The sequence below is a fragment of the Equus quagga genome, chromosome 11, assembly GCF_021613505.1.
Source record: "Equus quagga isolate Etosha38 chromosome 11, UCLA_HA_Equagga_1.0, whole genome shotgun sequence".
Classification (NCBI taxonomy): domain Eukaryota; kingdom Metazoa; phylum Chordata; class Mammalia; order Perissodactyla; family Equidae; genus Equus; species Equus quagga.
Window position 1 is genome coordinate 66,128,605 of NC_060277.1, and position 25,600 is coordinate 66,154,204.

The window sequence follows — 25,600 nt, forward strand, 5'->3', positions numbered from 1 at the left end:
GGCCCGCCCGGCCCGCCGGCCCGAGACGGCGCCAGCGCCCCGGATTCGCCTCGGCTCGGCCGCGCGGTGGGTGCCTCGGCCCGCGCGCCCGCCGCTCCCACTCGGGCTGGGGGAGTCGGGGCGGCCGCTTACCTGGCGGCGGGGGCGGCGGCGGCGGGGGCAGCAGTGGCGGCGGCGGCGGCGGCGGCGGGAAGAGGTGGCAGCCGGGGGGGCTGTGGCGGTCGCGGCCCCGGTCGTGGCCCGGCCCGCGCCCGAGTACTCCGTCGTCGTCGTCCTCGTAGTCCTCGTCGGCCGCCTCCACCTCCTCCTCCTCCTCGTCGCCCTCTTCTTCCTCCTCTTCTTCCTCCTCCGACACCACCATCTCCTCCTCCTCCTCCTCCTCGTCCCTCAGAGGGGAAGCCATCCTGTGGCTCTGGCCCCCCCACCACCCCCCCACCCACCGCCCGCCCGCCTCCCCCACCGCTACCACCACCACCTCCTCCTCCTCCTCCTCCTCCTCCTCCTCCTCCTCCTCGGCGGCGGCGTCCTCCTCCTCCTCACCGCCTCCCCCAGCCCCCCAAACCCCCGGGCCACCCCCCTCCAAAACCCCCACCCTCGGGGCCGCCGTCTGAGGAGGGGGGCCAAACCACCCCCAGAAATTTTCTTGGAAAAAATTGAAGAGGGACGTTTTTTTCCCCCTCTCTCCTTCCTCCCAGGAGAACAAGAAAGGGGGATTAAAAAAAATATATATATATATATAAAAGTTTTCGACTTCTCTCTACCCCCCTCTCTGTTGCTTTAAATATATTTAAATTCTGAGGGGGGCGCTCAGAAATATTTCTCAGAGCTGAGGCACTAAGATGGCCGCCTTGAAATTATTTTTAAAACAACCCCCCCTCCAGCACCACCACCCCCTCCATGAAGAAAGGGAGAGGGGGGAAAAAATCCCCTTTTAAAACAAAATGGCTGGCTTAATATTTTCATTTTTCACCCCCCCATTCTCCTCCCTGTTACACCCCCATCTCAAAGCCTCTACCCAGAAACCCACAAATTTCTCCCTTTTTTCATAACTGATTAGTGCACAGATTAATAGAGATATTTTCCTTGTGTACTGAGTGTGTGTGTGTGTGTGTGTGTGTGTGTGTGTCTATGCGCGTTGGGGGGGGCATGAAGGATTTCTGCATAAAACAAAAATGGCTGCTGTGACTAACTCCCCCCTTATAAAAAAATATTTGAGGGGGGGCATTAATCAGTACTCATGCTCAGTCTGACATCAGCATAAATTGTTAAAGGTTAACTAGTTAGATACTAGTCCAACTAGATTCAAATTTTTTTCTTTTCTTTACTAGTCTCTTCCTCCCCACCTCCTTTCTCTTAAAGAAAAGCTTTTTTTTTTTTTTTCTGAATACTTCAGAAGGGAGTGGTTTGATGTGAAGGTTTTTTTTCCCCTTCAGGCATTGAAAAGGAAAAAGATGAAATATATGTTTATGTATAACTCTGTTTCTACATACCTCGTTGAAGTCAAAACGCGTTTAATTGTGTGCGTATCTTTTAAGTGAGAACCGGTACTGGATTTTTTTTTCTTTCTTTAAAAAAGTGGTAGAAATCCTAGTGACTTTTGGGGGAGAGATATGAATAGATACGATGATTGAGTTTTTTTCAAAGGAGTCCATGTTTGATTCTCCCCTTTGCCCAGCCTTTTCAGTGATTTATAATTGTTGTAAATTTTATCTTCACTCTTTTCTCCTTTACCTCTCCCTCCTGTCCCCCAATTGCTTGAATATAAAATTCATCTGATTTGGGAAATTAGGGGTAAATAGAACAGATTTTTAGAATAAAGGGGGAAAGAGTCAAGTCTGAAGATTGTCAAGTTGTTTTCTCTTTTCTCCCGTTTCAGTATATTTCCCTTCCTTCATGATCTCCAACACTGATAAAGTGGAAGAAGCTGAGGTACCATGAAAGAGAAAAGTAACCAGGACTGAGAAAAAGAAAGAGGTAGGGGGTTACACTTGCATTTTCATCTAACTTTCTGACCCACGATTTCCCACTATACTCCAGTGTTTATTTTAAAAGCGCTACCAGGAATCAGATGGAAGGTTGAAAAGGAGTCCAAAAGTAGCTTTCTCGTCAGATTTGATCAGAGAAGTCATAAAATAAAACTTGCCAGTTGAGCAATGCTAGCAAAAGAAGGAGGGTGAATAGCTCAGGTCTACCCTTTTTCATTCTTGTCACCCTTTTCTTTCTCTAGTTTCCTCCTATTCTTTTGATCTCACTTTGCCCCTTCCCTTGCTTCCCATCCCATGCCTGTGGAGTTGTTTCTCTCCTGGGTTATTTCACTGCCTCTTAAATAGAGCTGCCAGCCGCCCAGCAGCCCCTGCAGTGTTCAGGAGCACCTTAAGAGGCAGGGGTAGGTATGCAGTGACCAGAAAGTATTAGTGACAGAGAATACTATGCAAAGTTTTGCTTAGGAAGCTAAAATGTTCTTTATTGATGTGCCACCACCCCACACACACTAATGCACTGGATCGAGCATTGATTTCCATCTTTTTCTTAACCTGGCCTTTGGAATTCTCTTGCCTCTGTTCCTGTATCATTCCTGTACTGATTTTGTTCTGTCCTCTTTCTCAGTCTCTCTGTACTAGTCCATTTGGGTATCCTCCTTTCTGTGTATAGGCTTCTCTGTGTGCGTCTTTATTTTTTCACAGAGACTGTCTTTCTCATCCCTTTGACTCTGAGGCTCTGTCACCTCTAAGTGACTTTTTATGTCTGTCTTCTTTCTGTTTACTTCTGTATTCCGGGCCCTGACTGCATGTGCCTCTTCCTCATGTGTGCCTGACTCCCCCTCTTTCTAACCCCTCTGTGTGTGTCTGGGAAGAGTGTCCCCACATGTATGTGGGCAACCCTGCGCATCAGGTGCACCGCAGCCTCTCTGCCTCTGTGCCCTCTCCCTCTGTGCTGAGTGCCATTGCCTGCCTGCCACATGTGCCATGAGCTGCAGGTGTGGGTGGCTAAAGGTGGCTGTGTGCATCCCTGTACAAACATTCGTCATTCTCTTGAGTGTGCTTTGCATATGAATCTGTTAATTTGCCTGATTCTCCTCTTGTCCATCTCCCCGTCTGCCTGCGTCTCCTCTTCTCTTTTTCTCCCTACTGACCTCTTGATTTTTCTTCTATCCTTGTTTCTACCTGCCCCTCTACCTGCTTGCTCCTGTTATGGTGTCTGTCTGCCTGCCTGCCTGCCTGTCTGTCTGCTTCTCCCTGACTGGCTGGCAGCCTCTTTCTCTCTCTGGTTGTCTGTCTGCTTCTCTGGCTGTTTGCCCACCACTCTCTCTCTAGCCATCTGTCTCCCCGCCTGCCTGTCTCTATCACTTTTTTAGCCTTGGTTTGTCTACCTTCCAGGCCCTGCCGTAGTTCCCTATCTTGGTTTGCCTCTTATCTTGCCCTTCTACTTGTTCCTCCTCTTATTTATGCCTGTTAAGTTCATGATTTTTCCTTGCCTCCCTCTATGTCTGTCTTCTTGCCTGTCTACCCTGCTTGATTGCTGCTATCCCACTGTTTAATGCTTGTATCTTTTTAGTCTGTCTGCTTATCAGCTTTTCCTCCCTTGGCTTCCTCTATACCAACATCCTGTCAATGGTGGCGGTCTCTCTACCCCAAACCTCTCAGTGACCCGCTTGCCCTAAAGTCTTATCTGCCTCCTTCCCATGTCCCCTACCCTGTCTTCTCTCACTGCCTCCATTTCATTTGTCTCTTTTTCTTTTTGTCTTTTCCTCAGACAGTCTGCCTCCCTCAGTCTTTTTGCCGTTTTTTCCAGTCTCTCCTTGTCTTCCTGCCTTTGCTGTCTGCCTGCCTGGCTGGCTCTTGCTGTCCACGTCTCTCCTTGGTTTGCTTTTTTCTTCTTTTTTTTCAGTTAACTTTTAAATAGTACATACACGTGGTACAAAATTAAGTACTAAAAGTATCCTGTGAAGAGTAAGCCTCCCCCTCTCCTTCTCCCCCAGCCCCCTCGTTCCTCTCCTCAGGGGCAGTCACTTCTTGACAGTTTTTGGATATTGTTCGAGTCTGCACATAGGAAAGTCTACTTGCTTTTTGCTACCCTTCTTCCTGCTTCTCTCCCAGTTTGCTGGATACGTCTTCCTCTGTCAGTCTGTCAGTACTCCTTCCTCCTTCGCTGAGCTTGCCATCTCTTGCCTTGTGTCTTTTTGGTTCTGCTTTATGGCACTTATCTTTTTGATTGACCCGTTGCTGGTTGCATTCTTTTACTATCAGTACCTGAGCAGCGCTTAGGAAGGGCTTGCTCTCACCTAGTCTCCTATTCTACTTTGCCTAATAAGTTGTTTTGACAGCACACCCTTGCTGGTCTATTTGTCACTGAACTACGTATTAATTGAGAAAAGACATGAAAACACTGGTAGTACTGAAAAATAACACATAAATATAGGTACAATTAATAAGTGCAGATAGTTTGTAAGCTGAGCTTGCATGCACAGAGAGGAGCTAGAGGCCTACTCTGCTTTTCCCATAGTCTATACGAATTCTTTAAAGGCATATGAATCTAAATCCTTTCTGGGTCAGCAGCACCCTTAGGACGCTGACCTAGGCCTGTGCAAGAAGTTTATCTTCCTCCTCTTCTAAAAAGCTTTGCTTCTTACTAAAACTTTTCTCCCTTTTCATCCTTCCGACTCCTCTCACATGCCACCTTAGAGGAGATGTAACTCCCTGGGGGAAACAAAGACAGAGCCTCTAACCAGATCTCTTCAAGATGATGATAAAACTTCTACACGCCGGCCAGCCGGCCTGGTGGCACAGTGGTTAAGTGTGCACGTTCCGCTTCTCTGCGGCCCGGGGTTCACCGGTTCAGATCCCAGGTGTGGACATGGCACTGCTTGGCACGCCATGCTGTGGTAGGCGTCCCATGTATAAAGTAGAAGAAGATGGGCATGGATGTTAGCTCAGGGCCAGTCTTCCTCAGCAAAGAGAGGAGGATTGGCAGTAGTTAGCTCAGGGCTAATCTTCCTCAAAAAAAAAAAAAAACAAAAAAAAACCCAACAAAACTTCTACATGCGATACGCTGTTCTTTCATTTCTGCATTTTTACTGCCTGTATTCCTGAATTTAACTCTTGCAGCCTCCATCTCTGTGTCTCTCCTCTCTTTTCCCCTCTCCCTCTCTCACTTCTCTTTTCTTGGTTCTGTCTTTCCTCTTAACTATCTGTCTTGGGCTCCATTCTAGCCTCTTTTTCTGATTGGCCACCTTCCCTCTCTTCTGTCTGATTGGCCTGTGTCCCTTCATCACCCCATCTGTCTGCTGGATTCTCCCTGTCTGCCTGCAATAATGTATGTGATAGCACTTTATAAATTATAAAGCACCGTGAAGTATAAAACACTATTATCACTTTGTCTTCTTTCTTTCCTTATTGTTTTCTTCCTTTCTCTGTCTGCCTTCTTTCTCTCTACCCCTTTCTGTTTGTGTCCATCTTGGTGATTTTGCCTGCCTCTCTGCCAGTCATTTTCCTTTCTCTCCTTGCCTGCCTGTCTTTTTTTCTGCCATCCTTCTTCTCTATCTGCTCAGTTCTTGTTTCTCTCCTTGTGTGTTTCCAGGTGCCTCTATATTTCTTTTACCTATCTATTCTATCTGTCCTTAGGCCTTTTATCTGTGCCTCTGTGTATCACTGTCTCTAGCTGCTTGTCTCCCTGCCTGTCAGTTTCAGTGTTGGCATCACTCTCTGCCTTTTTCTATCTTTTTGTACTTCAAAAAATAAAAATAGAATAAAAAATTAAAATGCCATATGGCTAAATTGGTAGAGGGGAATGTTTTCTGTTAATAAAGGAAAGACCATTAAAGTGAGAACAAGGAGCTCAGGCATGCAGCAGCCATGAATACAAACCAGAAATTAGGTGCCCCCTGCCACAAAAAAAGAACTAGAAAAAATTGCAAGGGACTCCCAAGCTAACAATAAGATTATTTATTTAAAACAAAACCAAGAAGCTTAATCCAAAGCTACAGTTTTCTAACCTTTTTTGGATCATAGAAAGTTATAAACCCATCCCCAGAAAAACAGTATATACACAAAATACCATATATATTTTCATGGTGTTATGAATACCCTGAAATCTATAGAACCCAGGTTAAAACCCTGATATAGGGAACCAGTGAGAATGATTGATGGAGTACAGACATGAACTCAGGCAACAAACAGGTCAGAGGACTGAGAAAGCACTTTGCAATCTATGATTTCTTACCCAAGGAGAAGTTAAAGAGACTTCTAGTTGTCTTTTGAAATATGTAGGTTAGTAATAATAAGGAAAGGCATGTCAATGCTGAGGATATTCTAGACTTAATCATGGAATTTTAGAGATAGAAGGTCATCTAAACCTAGTGATTACCAAATGGATAAATAAGATTGCCACCTGGCCTTTCCTAGGAAGGTCTGTCCTTTGTTCTGAGATTATGTATTTCTTCTATATATTTTTATATAGTATAATTATATCATATACTATGTTTATATGTAATATATATATGATGTGTGTGTGTATGTATATATACATGCTTATATTTAACAATATATTATATTAAAAACATCCTTTTTAAAAATGAGGTAGATCTGTATAGAAGGATCTCCATGATAGATTTTACAGAGAGAAAGAAAGAAAAAGAAAATGACTTTTTATACTTCTGTACAATTTGAAAAATTTTCAACATACATGTACTTCTTTTATAGTCACAAAACATTTTTAATATCTTTTTATTAAATGGGTATATAGGTTTGGATTTTGTTGTTGTTCTTAATGTCCTTAGTTAGCAAAATAAAAAGTGAGCAATTCCATGCTGATCACTAACTTTTTTTTTTTTTTTTTTTTTTGCATTTTCCTGGCCATTGAAATCTAAAAGTCTGGGATCTACTGCTCTAATCTAACCTCTTGATTTTATGAAGAAAGAAACTTTAGTCCTTCAAATATCATATTCTTGATTTACCACATTTACATACCACCTATACTATTATATGCATACTATTTTTCTTTAAGTCAATTCACTTTTCTTTAAATTAAACAAATGTCCTTTAAAAAGTAAATTTTATATTACTAGAAATAATATCCATAAATTCTTCATTTGATAGAGTATATTTTTCCAAATTTATTTCAAAATACAAATAATTATTAAAATAAAAATAAAAAATAAAAGCATCTTGTGCATGGTACCAATAGTATAGGTACCATATCTTAGGAAACATCACTTTAGTCTAATTCTGTAGGTATAGAAACTGGGCCCAGATGTTGAAAGGATTGCCTAAGATCAAGTTAGTTGTTAGGGATAGAACCAGGACTTGAACTTATATCTTCCAATTTCTAGTCTGGTGTTCTTTCCACTACATGTTAAATGACTTCTAAGTCAATGGGATGTCCGAGGGTTTTAAAGGAACTAATATGTGAAATTGATGGTCACATATATAACATTACCTATAACAACTATATTACACTATAACAACTATACTGGCAATTGTCAGTTTAATTGTATCTAGTACACTTTCAAACTTTACATGTTTTCTGACACAGAGTTCTACTTCTTACCATCTTCCCTAGAGAAACAGTCACCACACTTGTGCATAAGGTGACATATACAAAGATGTCCATTACAACATTGTTTGTAATAGCAAAAAATTGAAAACACTATCAATCTCCAACAGTTAGGAATAGCTAAATAAACTACACAGCAATTAAGAAAAATGAGTTACATCTAAATAGTAAGATTCTTTACTGTATTTTTGAGTAGAAAAAAGCTGCAAAACAATATATACATTATGATATTATTTAGTTAATTTATGTTCAAAGAAACTAAAAACAATAGTATATGTTTCTACAGATACATTTATATGTATATAAATGCCTTTGAAAATTTTGGACATATACATACCAAACTGGTAACAGTGGTTACTTTTGGGAAAGAGTAATGAAGGAGAATATTTAGCTTTATTGATAATTCTGAATTTTGACAATGAGAAGGTATTCATTTATTATTTGTGTAAACAAATTTAAGTAGCCTCATGATCACATTAGCAATTGAAGCCAAATGGGACAAAAAATAGGATGATTTCTCTAAAGAATTCCTCACTAATCTTTAGTTCTTTGAGAAGAAAAATATGTCAGCAAAGTATAATCAATGGATGTAATGTAGTTAGACTTTTGAAAACATTAGTGAGGTTCTACTTTAAAAACTAATTAAAATATGAAGGGAAGAAAGGCAAGGTGCAGAAGAGCATATATAATATGGCACCATTGATGAAAGAAAAAAATATGTGAATATCCATAGAATATTCCTGGAAGAATACACAAGAAACTATAGTAATTACCACTGGGAAGGGAAACTTATTTTTTCATTGTGCATCATTTAAAACAACTTGAACATTTTTTAGACCAAGAGATTAGCTAGGTAGAGGGAGGAGAGACATTTGAGATCAGACATAAACACACAAGAAAAGTTAATAATTTATGTAGTGATGATTGCTGTGGGCTGTAAAATCTGAGTGTTCAGAGAAGAGAGGTTTTGGTCAGGGGAGGGGGATCATTGAAGAACTTTCACATGTAGTTGTATTTGAAGTAGGCCCCAAACGATAACTGAGATTTATATAGGAGAGTGGAGGAAGAAGGGCAGTCTAAGTTGAGTATGAAAGTATTTAGTGAGTACTAATATGTAGACCTCACCTGGCTAGAGTGGTAAGTTCATGATAGAAAGTTATGGTAGGTGTTGGTACTCTTTAAAGGGTCTGAATTGTTAGTATATCAAGTGAAGAGTAAAGGCTGGAACCTTGGAGGAATTTTAAAGAATGGAGGGGAAAGAAGAGAAGCCAAAGAAAAAACTAGAAGTTGTTAGAGTGGGAAGTGTACCAGATAGTGTTATTGTGATAGAGCAAGAAGACAGCTTCCAGAAGGAAGGCATGATATTGATGCTGAATGGTTCATGGAGGTCAAGAGGAGTACCAACTAACAGTTCCTCAAAAAGTTAAATATAGATTTACCATATGACCAGCACTTTCAATCCTAGGTGTATACCAAAGAGAATTGAAACATATGTCCATGCAGAAACTTGTACATGAATCTTTGTAAGAGCATTATTCATAATAGCCCAAAAGTGGAAACAACCCAAATGTCCATCAACTGATGAATGGAGAAACAAAATACAGTATATCCATACAATGGAATATTATTCAGTCATAAAAAGGAATGAAGGGGCCAGCCCCATGGCCAAGTGGTTAAGTTCACGCTCTCCGCCTTTGGCGGCCCAGGGTTTCACTGGTTCGGACCCTGGGCGTGGACATGGCACCACTCATCTAGGCCACGTTGAGGCAGCGTCCCACATGCCACAACTAGGAGGACCTACAATTAAAAAAAATACACCACTATGTGCTGGGGGGATTGGGAGAGAAAAAGCAGGAGGGAAAAAATAAAAGATTGGCAACAGTTGTTAGTTCAGGTGCCAATCTTTAAAAAACAAACAAACAAAAACTTTCCTTTTAAAAAAAAAAGGAGTGAAGTACTGATATACTCTATAACATGGATGACCATTGAAAACATTTTACTTAGTGAAAGAAATGACACAAAAGGCCACATGTTGTATAATTCCATTTATATGAAATGTCCAGAATAGTAGATCAAGTCATAGAGATAGGATATAGCCTAGTGGTTGCCAGGTGTCGAGGGGAGAGGGGGATGGGGGAATTACTACTAATGGGTATGGGATTTCTTTTTGCGGTGATGAAAATGTTCTGGGATTAGGTAGTGGTGATAGCTGCACAACTTTGTAAATATACTGAAAACTCCTGAATTGTACAGTTTAAAACAGTGAATTTTATGGCATATAGATTATATCTCAATTTTTTTTTTTTAATTTTTTTTTTTTTTTTAAAGATTTTATTATTTCCTTTTTCTCCCCAAAGCCCCGCGGTACATAGTTGTATATTCTTCGTTGTGGGTCCTTCTAGTTGTGGCATGTGGGACGCTGCCTCAGCGTGGTCTGACGAGCAGTGCCATGTCCGCGCCCAGGATTCGAACCAACGAAACACTGGGCCGCCTGCAGCGGAGCGCGCGAACTTAACCACTCGGCCACGGGGCCAGCCCCATTTATATCTCAATTTTTAAAAAAAGAATGCAACTGAAAAACGTATTTGGCAATTGGTCACCTTCACAGCTAGTTTTGATGAGGAAGTTACATAGCAATTAAAGATTATGAGAACCCATTAAAATGTTATCTATGGAGGGTTTTTTTGTTTTTTATAAGATTGGCACCTGAGCTAACAACTGTTGCCAATCTTTTTTTTTTTTTTTATGCTTTATCTCCCCAAATCCCCCCCAGTACATAGTTGTATATCTTAGTTGCAGGTCCTTCTAGTTGTGGCAGGTGGGATGCCGCCTCAACGTGGCCTGATGAGCGGTGCCATGTCTGCACCCAGGATCCGAACCAGCAAAATCCTGAGCCACCGCAGCGGAGCGCGCAAACTTAACCACTTGGCCATGGGGCCGGCCCCTCTATGGAGGTTTTTAACTTAAAAATTTATCTATTGAGATAATTTTTGAGAACTATTTTGTAGGTTAAAAGAATATATATATATATATATAACATATATCAACCACAAACAATATTAAAATGAACGTGTGTCTATCACTTGGTTTAATAACATTAGCAATATCTTTAGAGCATATGATCTTCCATATTCCACATTTCTCTCCTGCCTCCACCCAACTGGTATCCTGAATTTTGTGTTCTCATTCCCTTGCTCTTTCTTTGAGATTAGTTTCCTTCCCACCTGTAACTTCTTAATTTTGAAAAACTTCAAACCTACAGCAAAGTTGGAGTACAATGAGTACCACGTACACTTCACGTAGATTTACTCATTAACCTTTTGCCACATTGACAGAATGACACGAGCAAATGTTTATGATCTAATGTTAATTTCATAAAACAATTTAAATCATATATGTAGTATAATCACAACCATGTAGGTAAATAGTCGAAGGAAGTGGTTGAAATGTTAATACTGGTTTCTGCTGAGAGATAAGAATAAGAGTGATTTTTGTTTTGCATCTTTATGCTTCTCTACCTGGAATTTTCTGCAAAAAGCACATATTCTATAATGAAAAATAAAACTAAGTTTAAAAAATTAATTCAAAAATATATGGAAAGAGAGAAGAGGAGATAGTGTCAAACATTTGCTCATAAAGTTTGGCAGTCCTAAAATAGTTTAAAATAATATGGAAAATAAACCTGGAAACAGACCACATACCTGAGGGAATCTAATTCTTGATCTCCTTGGTTGCTTCCAGATTGCCCTATCTTTTGTGATGAGTCCCTATTTCTTTAAGGCTCCTGCAGTCTGCTGTATAGCCCTCCACTTCTCTCCCTTGCCGTCCTCTGCTTACCTCCTTATCATTCCTCTCATTCATTGAAGACTGATACCTGGCTCAGTCCTGCCCTGGACTTCCTAATCAGAGATCTTTTCTCCATTCCACGTCTGTCTCCCACCTCTGGGAAATGTTAAATTCTTACTTCTTTTGAAAAAATATTACCTCTTCTGAAATATTACATTCAGCCCCTACTTGGCTACAGCTTTTTGTCCTTCCAGCTCTCTCACTTATTCACCATTCTTGGACCCATGAGACACTCTAATTCCTGAACTCTTCCAGTTTCTCCTAATCACCTCCACTCTGTCTTCTCCTCCTTCCCCAGCCAACTTAGATTCCATGGTCTGTCAGTTCAACCACCCTCCTGCCAGTGTCTCAATGTCTTCCTTATTTTCCTCCTGCAAACCCCTAACCTTGGATCACATTGGCTGTCTATTTATATCCAGGATGCAAAGTATTGCTGAAGAAAACACCATGACCATTCAGACCAGTGTCCCTGCTCAGAAATCCTTTTTCCTAGTCAGCTTCCTTTCAGTGCTCCATGGCGACTTTTTCAAACCTTCCTCAAATTCCTCAAACCTCCTCTGCCTTACACTCCAGGAGAAGGTCTTCTCATCAGGGGCCGGCCCCTTGGCCGAGTGGTTACGTTCGCACACTCCTGTTCGGCAGCCCAGCGTTTCACTGGTTCGGATCCTAGGCGCAGACATGGCACTGCTCATCAGGCCATGCTGAGGCAGCATCTCACAGGCCACAAATAGAATATACAACTATGTACTGGGGGGCTTTGGGGAGAAGAAGAAGAAAAATAAAAAAGAAGATTGGCAATAGATGTTAGCTCAGGTGCCAATCTTTAACAAAAAAAAAAGAAGGAAAATCTTATCATCTACTTCCAGGAGATAGATCATCAGATGAGAACGCCCTTGAAATACTGACACTAAACCAACATATTTAACTGTATGCATGTTTGTCCTATCCTCCCTCCCTCCTATCCTGTCTGAAGCTAATCCCTACACTTGGGCTCTGGCTTCTGGCCCTCCCACCTTCTCAGGGACTAATAGTTAATAGTGATCCCCTAACTCTCCTTTACCTCCCATTCTCCTTGCTCCTTCCCAATCACATTTAAATATGCTCAAGTCTCCCTACCTTTGAAAGAGATACTCTGGACCCCTTCAGCTGCCACCCTACTTCTCTGTGCCCATTCACAACCATGCTTCTTTTGTTTTTTTTTTTTTTTTTTGAGGAAGATTAGCCCTGACCTAATATCCGCCGCCAACCCTCCTCTCTTTTCTGAGGAAGACTGGCCCTGAGCTAACATCTGTGCCCATCTTCCTCTACTTTATATGTGGGACGCCTGCCACAGCATGGCTTGTCAAGCGGTGCATAGGTCCGCACCCAGGATCCAAACCGGCGAACCCTGGGCCACCACAGCGGAACCTGCGAACTTAACCGCTGTGCCACTGGCCGGCACCCACAGCTGCGCTTCTTGAAAGAATTATGCACACTCATTTTCTACTTGCCAACTCATTTTCCAATCTCTGCCCCACCACTCCACTGAAACTGCTTTTACCAAATTACCAAAAAATTCAGAGGATATTTTTGAGTTCTTAACTTGACTACCCCCCTTCTTGAAATAGTTTTTGCTTGACTTCTGTGATCTCACATCTGCTCACACTTCTATCACTGCCTTTCAGCTAAATCCTTTCCCTTGCTCTTCATTGAGTAAAGGGGATACCCTAAGAAGAAGAGGAAGATAAAAGACCCGAATCATTGTCTTTGTCTTCTCCTGGTTTTTTAGACTTGCTTTGATTGACCACTACGATGGAAACTGAATATAATAGTCCTATACAAAATGGCAAAAAACATTTTTTCTCTTTTGACATTGCCTTTTAACAATTTCTTTCCTATAGTTTTCTGTTGACTGGCCAGCTAGAAATGCCTTGCTTTCCATCTATTGTCAAGCCCCAGCAGAATTGCCCTGACACCTTTCCCAGCTGCTTAACCGTCTTTCAAATTACAGATTTGTCTGGTTCCTCCTGCCCCTCTGCTTGCTCCTGGGTCCTTTCACCACCAAGCTCTCTGAAATTAAAAGGAGAGTCATTTTAATTTCAGACTAAATTGGATGTGATTAGTAAATTAAAATCAACTAATTTTTTTTAAGATTCTATATTCCAAAACTGTATCACTCCTAAGCTGTATTCCAGAGCCACTTAATGAAGTTATCCACTCTCTCCATTAGAGAAAGAATTTGAGCTTTGGAGTCAGGTAGTCCCTGCAATCCAAGTTCTGCCACTTACTAACAGTGATCCTGGGCAAGCTACTTGCTCCTCAAGTCTCAGCTCCCTCACTGTAAAGCAAGGATATTAATGCCTCACTCACATGGTGGTAATGAGGATTTCACATAAGGCACTGGCTATAAGGTGCTGAGTAACTGGTAGCTATTGTTCTAAACAAGTTTACTATTAGCCATTTCTCACTAAAGAGACAGTCACTTAAGATGATTGCAAGATGGGAGGATTCACAACCTGAGTTATGAACAGCACCTTGAACTGAAGGAGCCAAGGGCTGACTTTAGTTACTCTTGCTCACAATAGTTGGCCCCATTTCCTTGCTTTCTATAAATAAGCTCAACATGATATGAAACAAAGTACATTTTACTGGACTCAATTTTTTTGTTTTGTTTTTGGGAAGTAAGAGTCTTCCTGAGCTAACATCTGTTGCCAATCCTCCTCTTTTTTTGCTTGAGGAAGATTAGCCCTGAGCTAACATCTGTGCCAATCTTCCTCTACTTTGTACGTGGGATGCCTCCATGGGATGGCTGATGAGTGGAGTAGGTCCGTGCCTGGGGTCCAAACCCGTGAACCTGGGCTGCTGAAGCAGAGTGCACAGAACTTTAACCACTCGGCCACAGGTCCGGCCCTGGACTCAAATAATTCTAATGGAGGCACAAACACTGTTGTAAGGTGGGAAACCAAATGTTACTCACAGACATAGTCTACTAATTTTCTAATCATGACAGATGCTACCTGGATACTGAATAATGCTAAATCTCAGGATATCCCAAGGGAAGCATTTATTACTAAATAAAGAGTGGCTAACACAAGGAAAGGGAAAGAAAACTAAAATTTTTGAGTGCCTATTCCAAGGACCTTTTGTACAGCTGGGCATTGTCCCTTCCTTATCTTATTTAATCTCAACAACACTGTAAAGTAGCTTTTTTTTTAGTGACCATGTCCTGGTTTATGCCTGTTGTCCTTAGTGAAACCTGACTTCTGTTATCCATATTTTATGGTTGAAAAAATGGAATCTAAAGGAAGGAAAGGATTCTGTGCGTGGTTACAAAGCCAGAAATCTCCTCCCTTCTGCAGCTGGATTTCTCCTGTGAATGTCCCATTCATGCCTGACTTCTCTAACTCACTATCATTTTGCTGTTTGCTAAATCCGTGGACACTCAAGTCCTCATCTTACTTGACCTCTATGCAACATTTCACACTGTTTGTCACTCCCTCCTTTCAAATATTCTATGGCTTTCATGGCACCGTTTTCCTGGGTCTTGCTCACCACTCTACTTCTTCCTTCTGAGTCTCCTTCTCCTCCCCTCCCTTAGATATTGCTCCCCTCAGGCCCTCCACTTAGATCACACTTCATTCTTGAGGTGATCTCACCCTTAACTTTGGCAACAGTTACTCTCTGCTGATAATTCCCACACCTGTAACTCTAGCCCAGAGCTCTCTTCAGGATCTTGTCCCATATATCCAGTAAGATCTGGACATCTGTATTTGTATGCCCCAGAGTGAGTTCATACAACTAACTAAAAATACATCATCTTCCCCCCCAAATTCTTCTTCCAGCATTACCTTTCTCTGTCAGTGGACTCATCATCCTCTCGGTCACCCAGACCAGAAACTTGGGTGTCATCCTTGACTCCTCCCTTTGCTTCAGACCCCCTCCAAATAAATTATCAAGTTGTGCAATTCTCTCTTAACCTCAGTTCATCTGCTCTGATCTCCACTGCCACTAACTTATTTTCGGCTCCCTTCCTCTCATCCCTGGACTGCTGCAACAGCATCAGTCTCCCTGTCTCCACTTTCTTTCCTCCCTTTTTCTCCCCCTGCAAATCAATTCCTTCTTGACATTGTAGTCGTCACCTTTTAAAAATGCAAATCCAATCATGCCATTCTCCGTATAAAATCCTTAACCCTGAATTGTACAAGTTAAAAGGGTGAATTTTATAGTATGTGAATTATATCTCAATTTAAAAAAAATTTAGGGGCCGATCCCGTGGCCGAGTGGTTAAGTTTGCGCGCTCCGCTTCGGTGGCCCAGGGTTCAGATCCTGGGCGTGGACATGGCACCGCTTATCAGGCCATGTTGAGGTGGCGTCCCACGTGCCACAACTAGAAGGACCACAACTAAAATATACAACTACATACTGGGGGGATTTGGGGAGAAAAAGCAGGAAAAAAAAAAGATTGGTAACAGTGGTTAGTTCAGGTGCCAATCTTTAGGGGAAAAAAAAAACTTAGCCTGGTTTACAAAGCTTTGCATGACCTAGTCTGGCCTCACCGTCTCTCATTGCCCACCCTCCCTGGGCCTCCCATCTCCTCTTAGCTTTCCTGTGCTGCACTTCCTTCTGCTTCTGAGCACACCACACACCCTCTCACCTCTAAACTGTGCACAGTTTATTCTGTTTATTCTTTCTCCTCACCCTCTCCCTTCTCTTCACTTGGCTACCTCCTCTGTCCTTCAGGTCTCAGCCTGAGATGATGCTTCTCCAGAAAGACTTCCCTGATCTCCCCAGACTGGGTTTAGATGTACTTGAGGTATGTCATACTTAGCCTTTTTGTAGCATTTATCACATTATATTTGTTCATTTTATGAATATTGATTAACTGCTCTGGGTTGGGCACTGGGCTAGCGGCTAGGTATTCAGTGGCAAATAAAAGACATGCTCTTTGCCCTCCTTGAGCTTATAGTCTTAAGAATAGAGGAAGATAGACATTAAACAACGAATTACACTAAATATTTTAACTGTAATTATGATGTTTCAGGGCCACCTGAGAGGGTGTGATGAAAGATTTGACATAATTGAAGGGATCAAGGAAGACTTCTGAGGAAGTGACATTGAAGCAAAGACTTTAAGGAGCAGGAGTTGGTCCAGTGATGAGTGTAGGTGGAGGGCTCCATGCAGAGGAACAGACTAGGAGAAGTCCATGACAGAAAGGAGCTTGGAGGAGTTTCAGAAACTGAAAGGCTAATGTGGGAAACAAAGAAGAGCCCGGAAGAGCCAAATCATGCAGGGCCTTGTGGACGATGGTTAGGGTGTCCTATGTCCTTTTAAGAGGAGTAGGAAGCCTTTGAAGGCTTTAAACAAAGGAACTTTAAAAGCTTCCCTTGGCTGCTATGTGCAAGTGGAAGCAAGAGGACAAGTTCACAAACTTCTCTGGATCTCCCACTAAACTGTAAGCTCCTTGAGGGCAGAAATTGTGTCTTATTAATTAATGTAGCCACAGAGTTCAGCACTGTGCCTTACACATAGCAAATGCTCAGTATTATATTAATGAATTGAATAAATGGATAGTGGGGCCAGGATTCCAACTTATGTTTTCAAGAAAGGCTCAGCTCAAGTATCCACATCCCACTCCCCACACACACACATGATTCAAAGATCACCTCTCCACTCCCACCCAAGACTGATGGGATATCCCTCCTTTTTGCCTCCAATGCATCTGTGGTCGATTGTATTTTCTAAAAATGGCCACAATACTATCTCATATCCAACATGCTCTTATTATAATGTAACTCTGATATTCTTCCCACTGAAAGGTGGTCTAGTTCCTTCCCCTTGGATTTGAAGCGAGGTTATAAAAGGTGATTCCACTTCCTCCTGGTTCTCTTGGGATTCTTGCTCTTGGAACCCAGCCACCATGTATGAGGAGGCCCAAGCTGCCCTGTGTAGAGACCCACATGGAGAAGAACCAATAGCCAGCATCAACTTGCCAGCCATGTGGGTGAGCCATTTTGAAAATGAGTCCTCCAGCTTCCTGCAGACCACCCAGTTGACACCTGTTGGAGTGGCAATGAGCTATCCCTGCTGAACCCTGCCCAAATTAGAGATTCATTAGCAAAATAAATGGTGATTGTTGTTTTAAGCCACTTAAGTCTTGGGATGGTTTTATTAAGCAGCAATAGGTAACTGGAAGAGCATCTTATGTTTGTCATGCAGGCAGGTGGTGCCACTCAGTGGTTAAGAGGGTGGTCTGTGACTAAGAGGGTCTTGGTTCAGAGCCTACCTCTGCTACTTTACTAGTTGTGTGACCCTTGGCAAGTTTCTCAACCTCTCCGTGCTTCAGTTTCCTTTTTTCAGTGAAAATAAAAGCAGTACTTAAGTTTGTTGTGAGGAGTAAGTGATCAATGCAGGTAAATGCAGATCTACAGGTAATACAGATCAGTCTTTGTGATCATCTCAGGCAAGCCTCTGATCATTCACCATCGCTCACTTGTGTGGCTCTGTTTCTTTGTCTTTATAATGCTTTTGGTATATGTATATACGTGTGTGTGTATTTATATGTGTATCTATATACATGTATAGTATAGAGCTTTTAGCGCTATCTGAAATGATCTTGTCTGCTTGTTATTGTTTATCCCACAGAGTATGAGTCCCAGTAAAGCAGGAAACTTGCCTGTCTCATTCACTGCTTTATTGCCAGTACCTGGAACAGTTCCTGGCACAAAGTGCTTAATAACTTTTTTTGTTAACGAATGGATGAATACACCTTTCACACTTCTTGTAGAAGATATCACTAATTCTTACCTGGTATCCATTTTCTCCTATAATAATAGTGGACCCTGCTTTTGTTGTGGATGTCAGTATGAAATACTCACTGTCCCAGACTCCCTTGCAGCTAAGGGTCATTGTGTAATACATTTCCTGTGAGTGAGACATAATCAAAGTTCTGCTAAGGATGTCTGGGAAAGTTTTTTGCTTTGATATAGGCACTGCCCTTTCTTTCTTCCCCTTTTCCTCCTTCCTGCCCACAAGACGGGCTAGAAGTAGAGCAGCCAAAAAGGTGATAAACATCAGGATCAAAATAGGAACCACCTGAGACACTGATGAACTATGTAGTGAAGTCACTACACCACAGACTCTCTTATGATGTGAGAAAAATGAATCCTTTGTAGTTGAGCCCCAGCAGTCAGCCTTCTGTTACTTGCAGCCAAATACATTCTCAACCGATAAACTATGATGGAGTAATATCTACCCCTCTAGGCTGTTCATTAAGGGCAAGGGACTATTTCATCTTTCTTACTATTCTATAAGAGGACTGGAAGAATTTATCAGCACAAATGTCATTCACTATCCAGATATCTCTTCAGCTTTCTTCAAATAGTGAAAGGCAGCAAGTGGCATGGGACACCACATTATTATCTGAAACTATTTGGCTCCTCAGTTCAGACATTTCAAATAGCAGGGGTTACGTGTACTGTTCATTCCTGAAACAAATGTATTTATTGCCACTCTATGCCAGCATTGTATGACTGTTGGGGATACAGCAATGAGTAAGTCAGATAACTGAAGCTGGATGCCCAAGTTCCCACTAAACATTAAGCTCCCAAAGGGGAGGAGCTGAGCTGCTCCCAGTAAGAGAGACTTAATTCTAGCAGTCTCTCTACCATCTTGTGCCTCATCTCAACCTTCTTTTCCCCTGACCCCACTTTAGTGGTCTTGGTGGTCTCGCTTCACTTACTCATTCACCAGCTTTTTTTTTAGAGTTTCCCATGTGCCTAGAATACCCAGTGTTTGGGCTGCATATTTATTTGTAGTATTTTGAATGCCTAATCTTGACTTCCAAGATCATTCAGGTTTTAAATTCTGTCTGCTTTCTCTACAACTAAACCTCCATGTCCTCTTGCTGATCCATGATAAAGGGGCTGTTCTCCCAGTACCAACACATCTATGTGGTTTACCTAAACTCAGCTGTGGGAGCTGGGTGTATTAACCTTACCTGATGTCATGACTGGGCATTACGGTCCCAAACCCAAATGATAGATGCCCTCACTCAGCTCCAAGGTACATCCAGATTAGAATTTGGGACAGTGGTAAAATGGTTCAGACTAGTCATAAACTTAGTCTCAAGGGTTAAAGCTTTAGGAATTGCTGCTATGGCAATATAGGTGTAATAGGTTGAAGGTAGACTGTTGAGACAGATGCCAGGAATCCTGGGCCCACATTGTATTTTCACCTTTGATATTTTAATTAATTTATTTTTAAGGAAGATTAGCCCTGAGCTAATATCTGCCACTAATTCTCCTCTTTTTGCAGAGGAAGATTGGCCCTGAACTAGCATCTGTGCCCATCTTCCTCTATTTTATATGTGGGATGCCTGCCACACAGCATGGCTTAATAAGCGGTGTGTAGGTCCGCACCCAGGATCCGAACCAGTGAACCCTGGGCCACTGAAGCAGAGTGCATGAACTTAACTGCTAGGCTACCGGGCCAGGCCCCTTGATATTTTATTTTTGAGGGTCTTTAAATTATTATTTGTGTGTGTGGGTGTGCTATTTCAGGGGCAGAAGGTTGGGCCATTTTGAAACTCTGATGGAAATTATAGAACCCTTTTCCAAAATAATAGACATCTGCGCACACACACACATACAATATTTAGAAACCATTTCTGGAGGTCCAGGTTAAGAATCCACCTGTGATTCACCATGAGGGTGGAAACTTTTTCTATACCATAATTTTGTCCTTTATCATGTACTGTTTTCATTTACCTTTTCATGTGTGTATCTTTTATCCCATTGAGCAGGCAAGCTTCCTGCAAGAAATGGGCACCTCTTTATTTACCCCCAGTGACGTGTGCCTATAGGAACTAAGGCTTGTGGGAAATATTTGCCCATTGAGTCCTCTGAAGCTGCTATGCTGTACTGAGGACAGGCAGCTTTCCTTTTAATATTCCAACTGCCACCCCACCTCCCTCCAAAACTAAAGAGATCACAAGGACTAGACTCTACACTAATTTCTATTTACTTTCTAGGATTTAGGCCAAGGCATTATTTACATACTTCTCATGCAAATATCCAGTCTTGGATATTTAGAGAACAAGGTGGTGCCTAGTGGAAAGTTTTATACAAAAAAAAAAAAAAAAAAAAAGAACAAGTAAGTATTCATAAATGAATGTACTCTATTGTCTTAAAAATGTGTGATCTTTATTCCTTCCACAGCTCTGTGCCTTACCCCATACACACCCACCCCTGTAATCAGACCCCCTATGAGTTTGTTTGTTTGTGTCTTTTTTTATCCTATCCCACGAGTTTTATTTGTCAAACTACTCTCCTTTCCTGGCATGTACTTGTGGAAAAAATTAAAAACAGGAATAAATCTAATGCTAATAGAATAGTGGCCATGTGGTTTTTCCTTTTTTCCTGATCCTTCCCTCCCGTATAAATGTCAAAGCCACCTTTAGTCCTAACCTTTTTAGAACTTGGAAGTGTTTTCCCTCCTCCAGCCTCCTCTCCCTGACTCTATAGACAATTACAGCCACCTGGTGGCCAAGTGGAGAAATGACAGGTCGATTGCCCCGAAAATCTCTGGGGAGAGGAAGAACCTCTCCGGAGTAATTTTTGGTCTTGGCTCTATGGGAAGCAAGGAAAAAGAAACCTGTGATTACAGCAGAAGATCCAGACATCTATTTCTTAGTCCTACCTTGCCTCCTAGGACACAGCATCCCATCCACTAGTTATTATAAACAGATGAATTCACTTAACATTTGAGTTCATACAATCAAAATTTATTGAGCAGCAGCTGTTTACCCAACACTGGGAATACAGCAGTGAACAAGATGGACATGATCTCTGCCCTCATGAGCTTACAATCTAGCAGCCAGCCAGCCAATTACATCCATAATTTTAACATTACAATTATAAGAAGTGCTCTGAAATATGCATGGTGCTAAGAGAAGATTTAACAGAAAGTCTTGACCTGCACCAAGAAATCAGAGAAAGTCTCCCTGAGGAAGAAATATTTAGAATCAGCTAGGTGGAAAATGGAAGAGTGTTGCAAGCAGAGAGAACAGTCTATGTGACAGCTCTGAGGCAAGAAGACATTTAATGAACTGAAAGCCAGTCTGGGTGGCTGGAACATAGGGAACAAAGAGGAGTGATGCAAGATGAGATATGCAAGGTCGGCAGGGGGTGATTTCTGCACAGTCTTTGAATTTAGGACGTTATTCCCAAAGCAACTGGAAGCCACTGCAAAATCTGAATGAGGAAAGTTAGATCTTTAGGTTTGTTCTTCAGAGCTCACTCTGCTCTGTGGAGGACAGATGTGGAAATGGGAGGACTGGTTGGGAAGTTTCCACAGCAGTCTAGAAAAGAGGTGATGATAGCTTGGAGAAGAGAAGGGTTCCAGAGATATTTAGGAGATAGAATCTACTTGGAGAGTGTCTGGGTGCGTGAAGAAAGGGATGTTTCTGGCAAGAGATACTGAAGTAGGATCCTCTGCAAGAGGGATGGGTTTGGGCAGATCCCATAGGCACAGGCCCTGAGTCTGGTGCTAAAGCAACAGCATAGCTTTGGTTCTCAAATACTTTAGGGTTTAATTGAGCAGACAAGACACACATGAAACAACTGCAGAGCTGATTAAACATCAAAATGATTCAGACAGTTCACAGAGTCTTGGAGCACATAGGGCTGAGTGGAAGCCCTCAGTCTCACAGTGAGTTCAGATAACCGCTGAAGCCAATACAGATGTCTCCACCTTTGTCCAAGCCTTTCATAGTCAGCCCCTCATAAAACTCCTATGCAGGTCACCCAGTGTCTCACAGGGGCCACCTTGCCCTGCACTGGGCCCTGGTGCCCTCTGCCAGGATGATGCACCAACCTCTCCCTGATTCTTTTTTGCCTGCTACTGTCAGGAATTTCTCCTGTTATTCTCATTCCCCACGCCTGCTTAGGTTAAAGGGGACCAAATCTGGGTACTGCCTCCGATGGTGGTTCTCTTTTGGTCACCAGTTTTCTGACTTCCTGAGCTCCTCTCTAAGGAGGACCCCTGTCACGCCCCCTCTTGCAGAGTTACCATCTTGCAAAGTCCACTGTGCCTCACTTACCTTCCCTAAGAGGCACAGGCCTATCATGAATATACTGTGCCATTTACCTCCTTTTTGCTCCCCCATCCAAAGTGTCCCGATCCGAAGGCCGTTTCCCCACTCTAGTTTTTCCTGGAGTCAGTATATACCCACCTCTTTGCCTCAAAAAAGTCAGAAGAAAATTTGTGCTAGGGATTAACCAGGAAGTATCCCCATAGCTAATGGTCAGCTGACACTTAGCCTTCCCTGTCTCCTCTGGTGCAGCTGAACTCTGCTAACTCCCTTCCAAAGGCAATAACTGCAGGAAAAAAACGGCTGACTACACAATAGGCCTGCAGCTTCCCATTGTGCAATGAGCCTAGGACATTGAGATAGTCCCTTTATGCTGAAAAGAATATGGACTTTGGAATTGGGCAGACTTAGGTTTGCATCCTGGTTACTATCTAGTGTACCTTTGTGCTATTAAATCTTGCTAAGCTTCAAAAGACCTATCTGTAAAATAGTAGTTATGGTATCCACCTTATGGGGTAGTCATATCAAACAGTGTGTATACAGCACATAGCATAATATCTAGCCTGAATTACCTGGTAACCATTCACTTCCTTTCTTCCCCTTGGGTTTCACCTGCCAGATACTATTCAGAGATAAGCCACTTTTATATGGCCGGTGATAGACATTTCCTATTCCTGTCTTTGTAAATCCCATCTTCCTGCAGCCATCCCATGTCCATCATTGCCAAAAAAGTTCTTCCATCCCTCACCCCTGTGTAGGACTTCTCTTTCTCTTACTATCAAGAAGTTCTGCCTGAGCTATCCTGTCCTACATCTCCCTCATCCAAGATACTTCATCTTGTAGCATTCCTAAAAATTAGTTCACTTCTAGCATTCTCCCTAACTTTTTCAGAGTAAATTATAATGGACCCGGGGAGTAGGACCTTTACAGTTCAGGAGAGCATAGGAACCACAGGCCAGTTCCCAGAGTGGAATGGAGATCTGGATCCAAGCACCCCCACATCCCCACCTCTTTTCCTACAGGGCACAGAAACAGCCAAACTCAAAATATGTCTTGAGTCTACATGAGCATACATCTCCTTTCCTATAGCTCTGTGAGGTCATCATTGAAGTAGAGCAGTATTGCCGGTATGTAGAGTGTACTGTCCATAGTGAGAGAGTCAAACTCTTCCTCCTCATCCTGGATCCCATTCTCTTCCAGAGTATAATCCATGTTCAGGTTCTTCCCTTCAAATTTCCATGTGTAGCTGGCAGCATGAGTGTTATAGGGGAGATAGCGGTGTAGGATTTCCCACATTGATTCCAGGGTCCCCACCTGGAGAACATGAAAGCATGCCACCCCCAGAATTCTGGGTGGAACAGGTATACACACACACACACACACTCCCCAAGCAAAGGCGAGGAGCCCAAAAGATGAAAGAGCTGGGATCAAAGTGCCTCCCTTGGCCGAAAGCAGGTTCAGGCGCTCCACAGTCCCAGAAATGACATTGGAGCTCAAGCAAGCAGTGAATGGCCCGAGAGTCTACCTGTCTTTATGGCAGCTACTTCTAACAAACAGATGGTACTAAAGGGTAAAAGTCACTGCCCCTCACCTCATCCCCACAATAGACTAGACTAATAAGAGAGTCCAATTGCAATTGCTGTCCAAAACACAGCATGTAAGCTCTTCCCAGGACCACCGTCACTGAGATGCATGAACTGCTGTCCTGGGCTTATGAAGGGGTCTCTAGTACCTTATGACCCAGCCACTTGAATTCCCAACCCTGGGGATCAGGTGGCCTGCTTTCCTCGGTTTCCCCTAAAAGGGAAGAAAATACAGCTCCCACCGGTTAGGGAGAGCTGATGGCCTGAAGATCTGCTTCGAGATTTGCTGGAATTTCCCAGTAACATGCTCCCGGGCACCAGTTCTCACCTCCAGTGTGTGCTCCTGCGACGTGAGCGTGTTAATGATGCGGATGTTCCGGGTCTTGGCGGACAGTCGCCCCACCTCGTAACGCGACCCCTGCCACCAGGGCATCCCGAAATCATTGGCCCAGTCCGAACGGGGCAGCTGAGGCGGGACGTGCAGAAAGCGGCCCCGGGGGGTGCGGTATCTCAGGGTACCGGTCAGCGGATCTATGTGCTTGCGGATCTTTAAAGCAGGGTTTAGGGGCCAAGAGTGGGAGCAGTCACTATCTCGGTCTCTGGCTAGCCCCTGCTTTTCCTTTCCATCCCTGCTCTCCAGTGCCCCTTCCCTAACCCCAGGTTCCAGCACAACTCACGTCTTTGGTCTTTGGATCAAACCAATGGCTGATGTCCTGGCCCGCAACTTCCACGATGGGTTTCAGCAGCAGGTCTCCTGGGAAGGAGCAGCCGCCGTCAACGCTAGCCACGCTAGAACCAGGCACCCAAACACACACCCCGACGCTGGCCCAAAGGGTCGCCCTTACCCTTGTACGCCTGTGCCAACGGCGTTAGGTCATACACGTATCCCAGGTAAGACACCCAGAGGTCTTCCGGCCGGTTGTGCTGGGCCACCTCGGCCGGCGTGAAATATCGACGCTGGAAATACTCAAAGTCTGGCCCGGCCACTAGGCCCCGGCGCGGCATGGCTCTTGCTCTATTGGTCATCGGGCTCCCTTAGTTGCTTCCTCACTCCTCAGCACGCAGGCATTACTGCCTCCTGCCTCTCGTCCAGGAGCTAAGGCTAGCGCGTTTATCCGCTGACATGGAAACCATTGTTCTTTTCCGGCCACCGTCCACGCTGTGGAGGCGGAGGAGGGTGGGCTGCGCGTGCTCACGGGAAACGTAGTCTGATTCCAGCATTCAAGTTAATTGAGTTGCGTTCCCTGTGGTTCTTGGGGAAAGCGAACACACTCCGCTTTAATTCAGAGTGGCCTGGGCTACAGGGGATATTTAGGGCAGACTATCGCTCGAAGAATAGGGCGATTATAAAAATAGGTATTCTCGCTAAATTCCAATGTTCCTAAAGGATAGGTAAGAAACTAGAGAGGTAAAATCTCTCGCGATATCTTAAGACATCGGGCGTAATAGGCCTCAGTGAGTCACAGCACTAAAAAAGTGGAAGAAGCTCGCGAGATCTCTGCAGTTGCCGAGGAGACGGGGAGGAAGACCGGTGATCTCGCGAAAGAAAAGA

At 43.2% G+C, this 25,600-nt stretch overlaps 2 protein-coding genes and 1 long non-coding RNA gene across 4 annotated transcripts in view; 1 reads left to right on the forward strand and 2 right to left on the reverse strand.

The window, feature by feature from the left end:
- Window positions 1-516, reverse strand: part of CHD3 (chromodomain helicase DNA binding protein 3) — a 25,607-nt gene extending 25,091 nt beyond the window's left edge. The window contains exon 1 of one of the 2 annotated variants that reach the window (XM_046676532.1): window positions 133-516. In XM_046676532.1, coding sequence (XP_046532488.1) covers window positions 133-403 — 271 coding nt within the window. In that variant the 5' untranslated portion in view covers window positions 404-516. The remainder of the gene's footprint in view (window positions 1-132) is intronic. The other variant, XM_046676531.1, reaches the window with a different exon arrangement.
- On the forward strand, window positions 4-19,685 carry LOC124247354 (uncharacterized). Its single transcript, XR_006890684.1, has 4 exons — window positions 4-66; window positions 1,877-1,974; window positions 16,117-16,189; window positions 17,193-19,685. It is a non-coding gene; the product is annotated as an uncharacterized LOC124247354 (long non-coding RNA).
- A 2,259-nt stretch (window positions 19,686-21,944) lies between these two features.
- On the reverse strand, window positions 21,945-25,600 carry LOC124247351 (cytochrome b5 domain-containing protein 1). The gene is made up of 4 exons (XM_046676533.1): window positions 24,894-25,600; window positions 24,726-24,802; window positions 24,377-24,595; window positions 21,945-23,779 (listed from the first exon to the last, which is right to left on the reverse strand). The coding sequence occupies exons 1-4, from the start codon at window positions 25,072-25,074 to the stop codon at window positions 23,549-23,551; spliced, it is 708 nt and encodes a 235-aa protein (XP_046532489.1). The 5' UTR covers window positions 25,075-25,600; the 3' UTR covers window positions 21,945-23,548.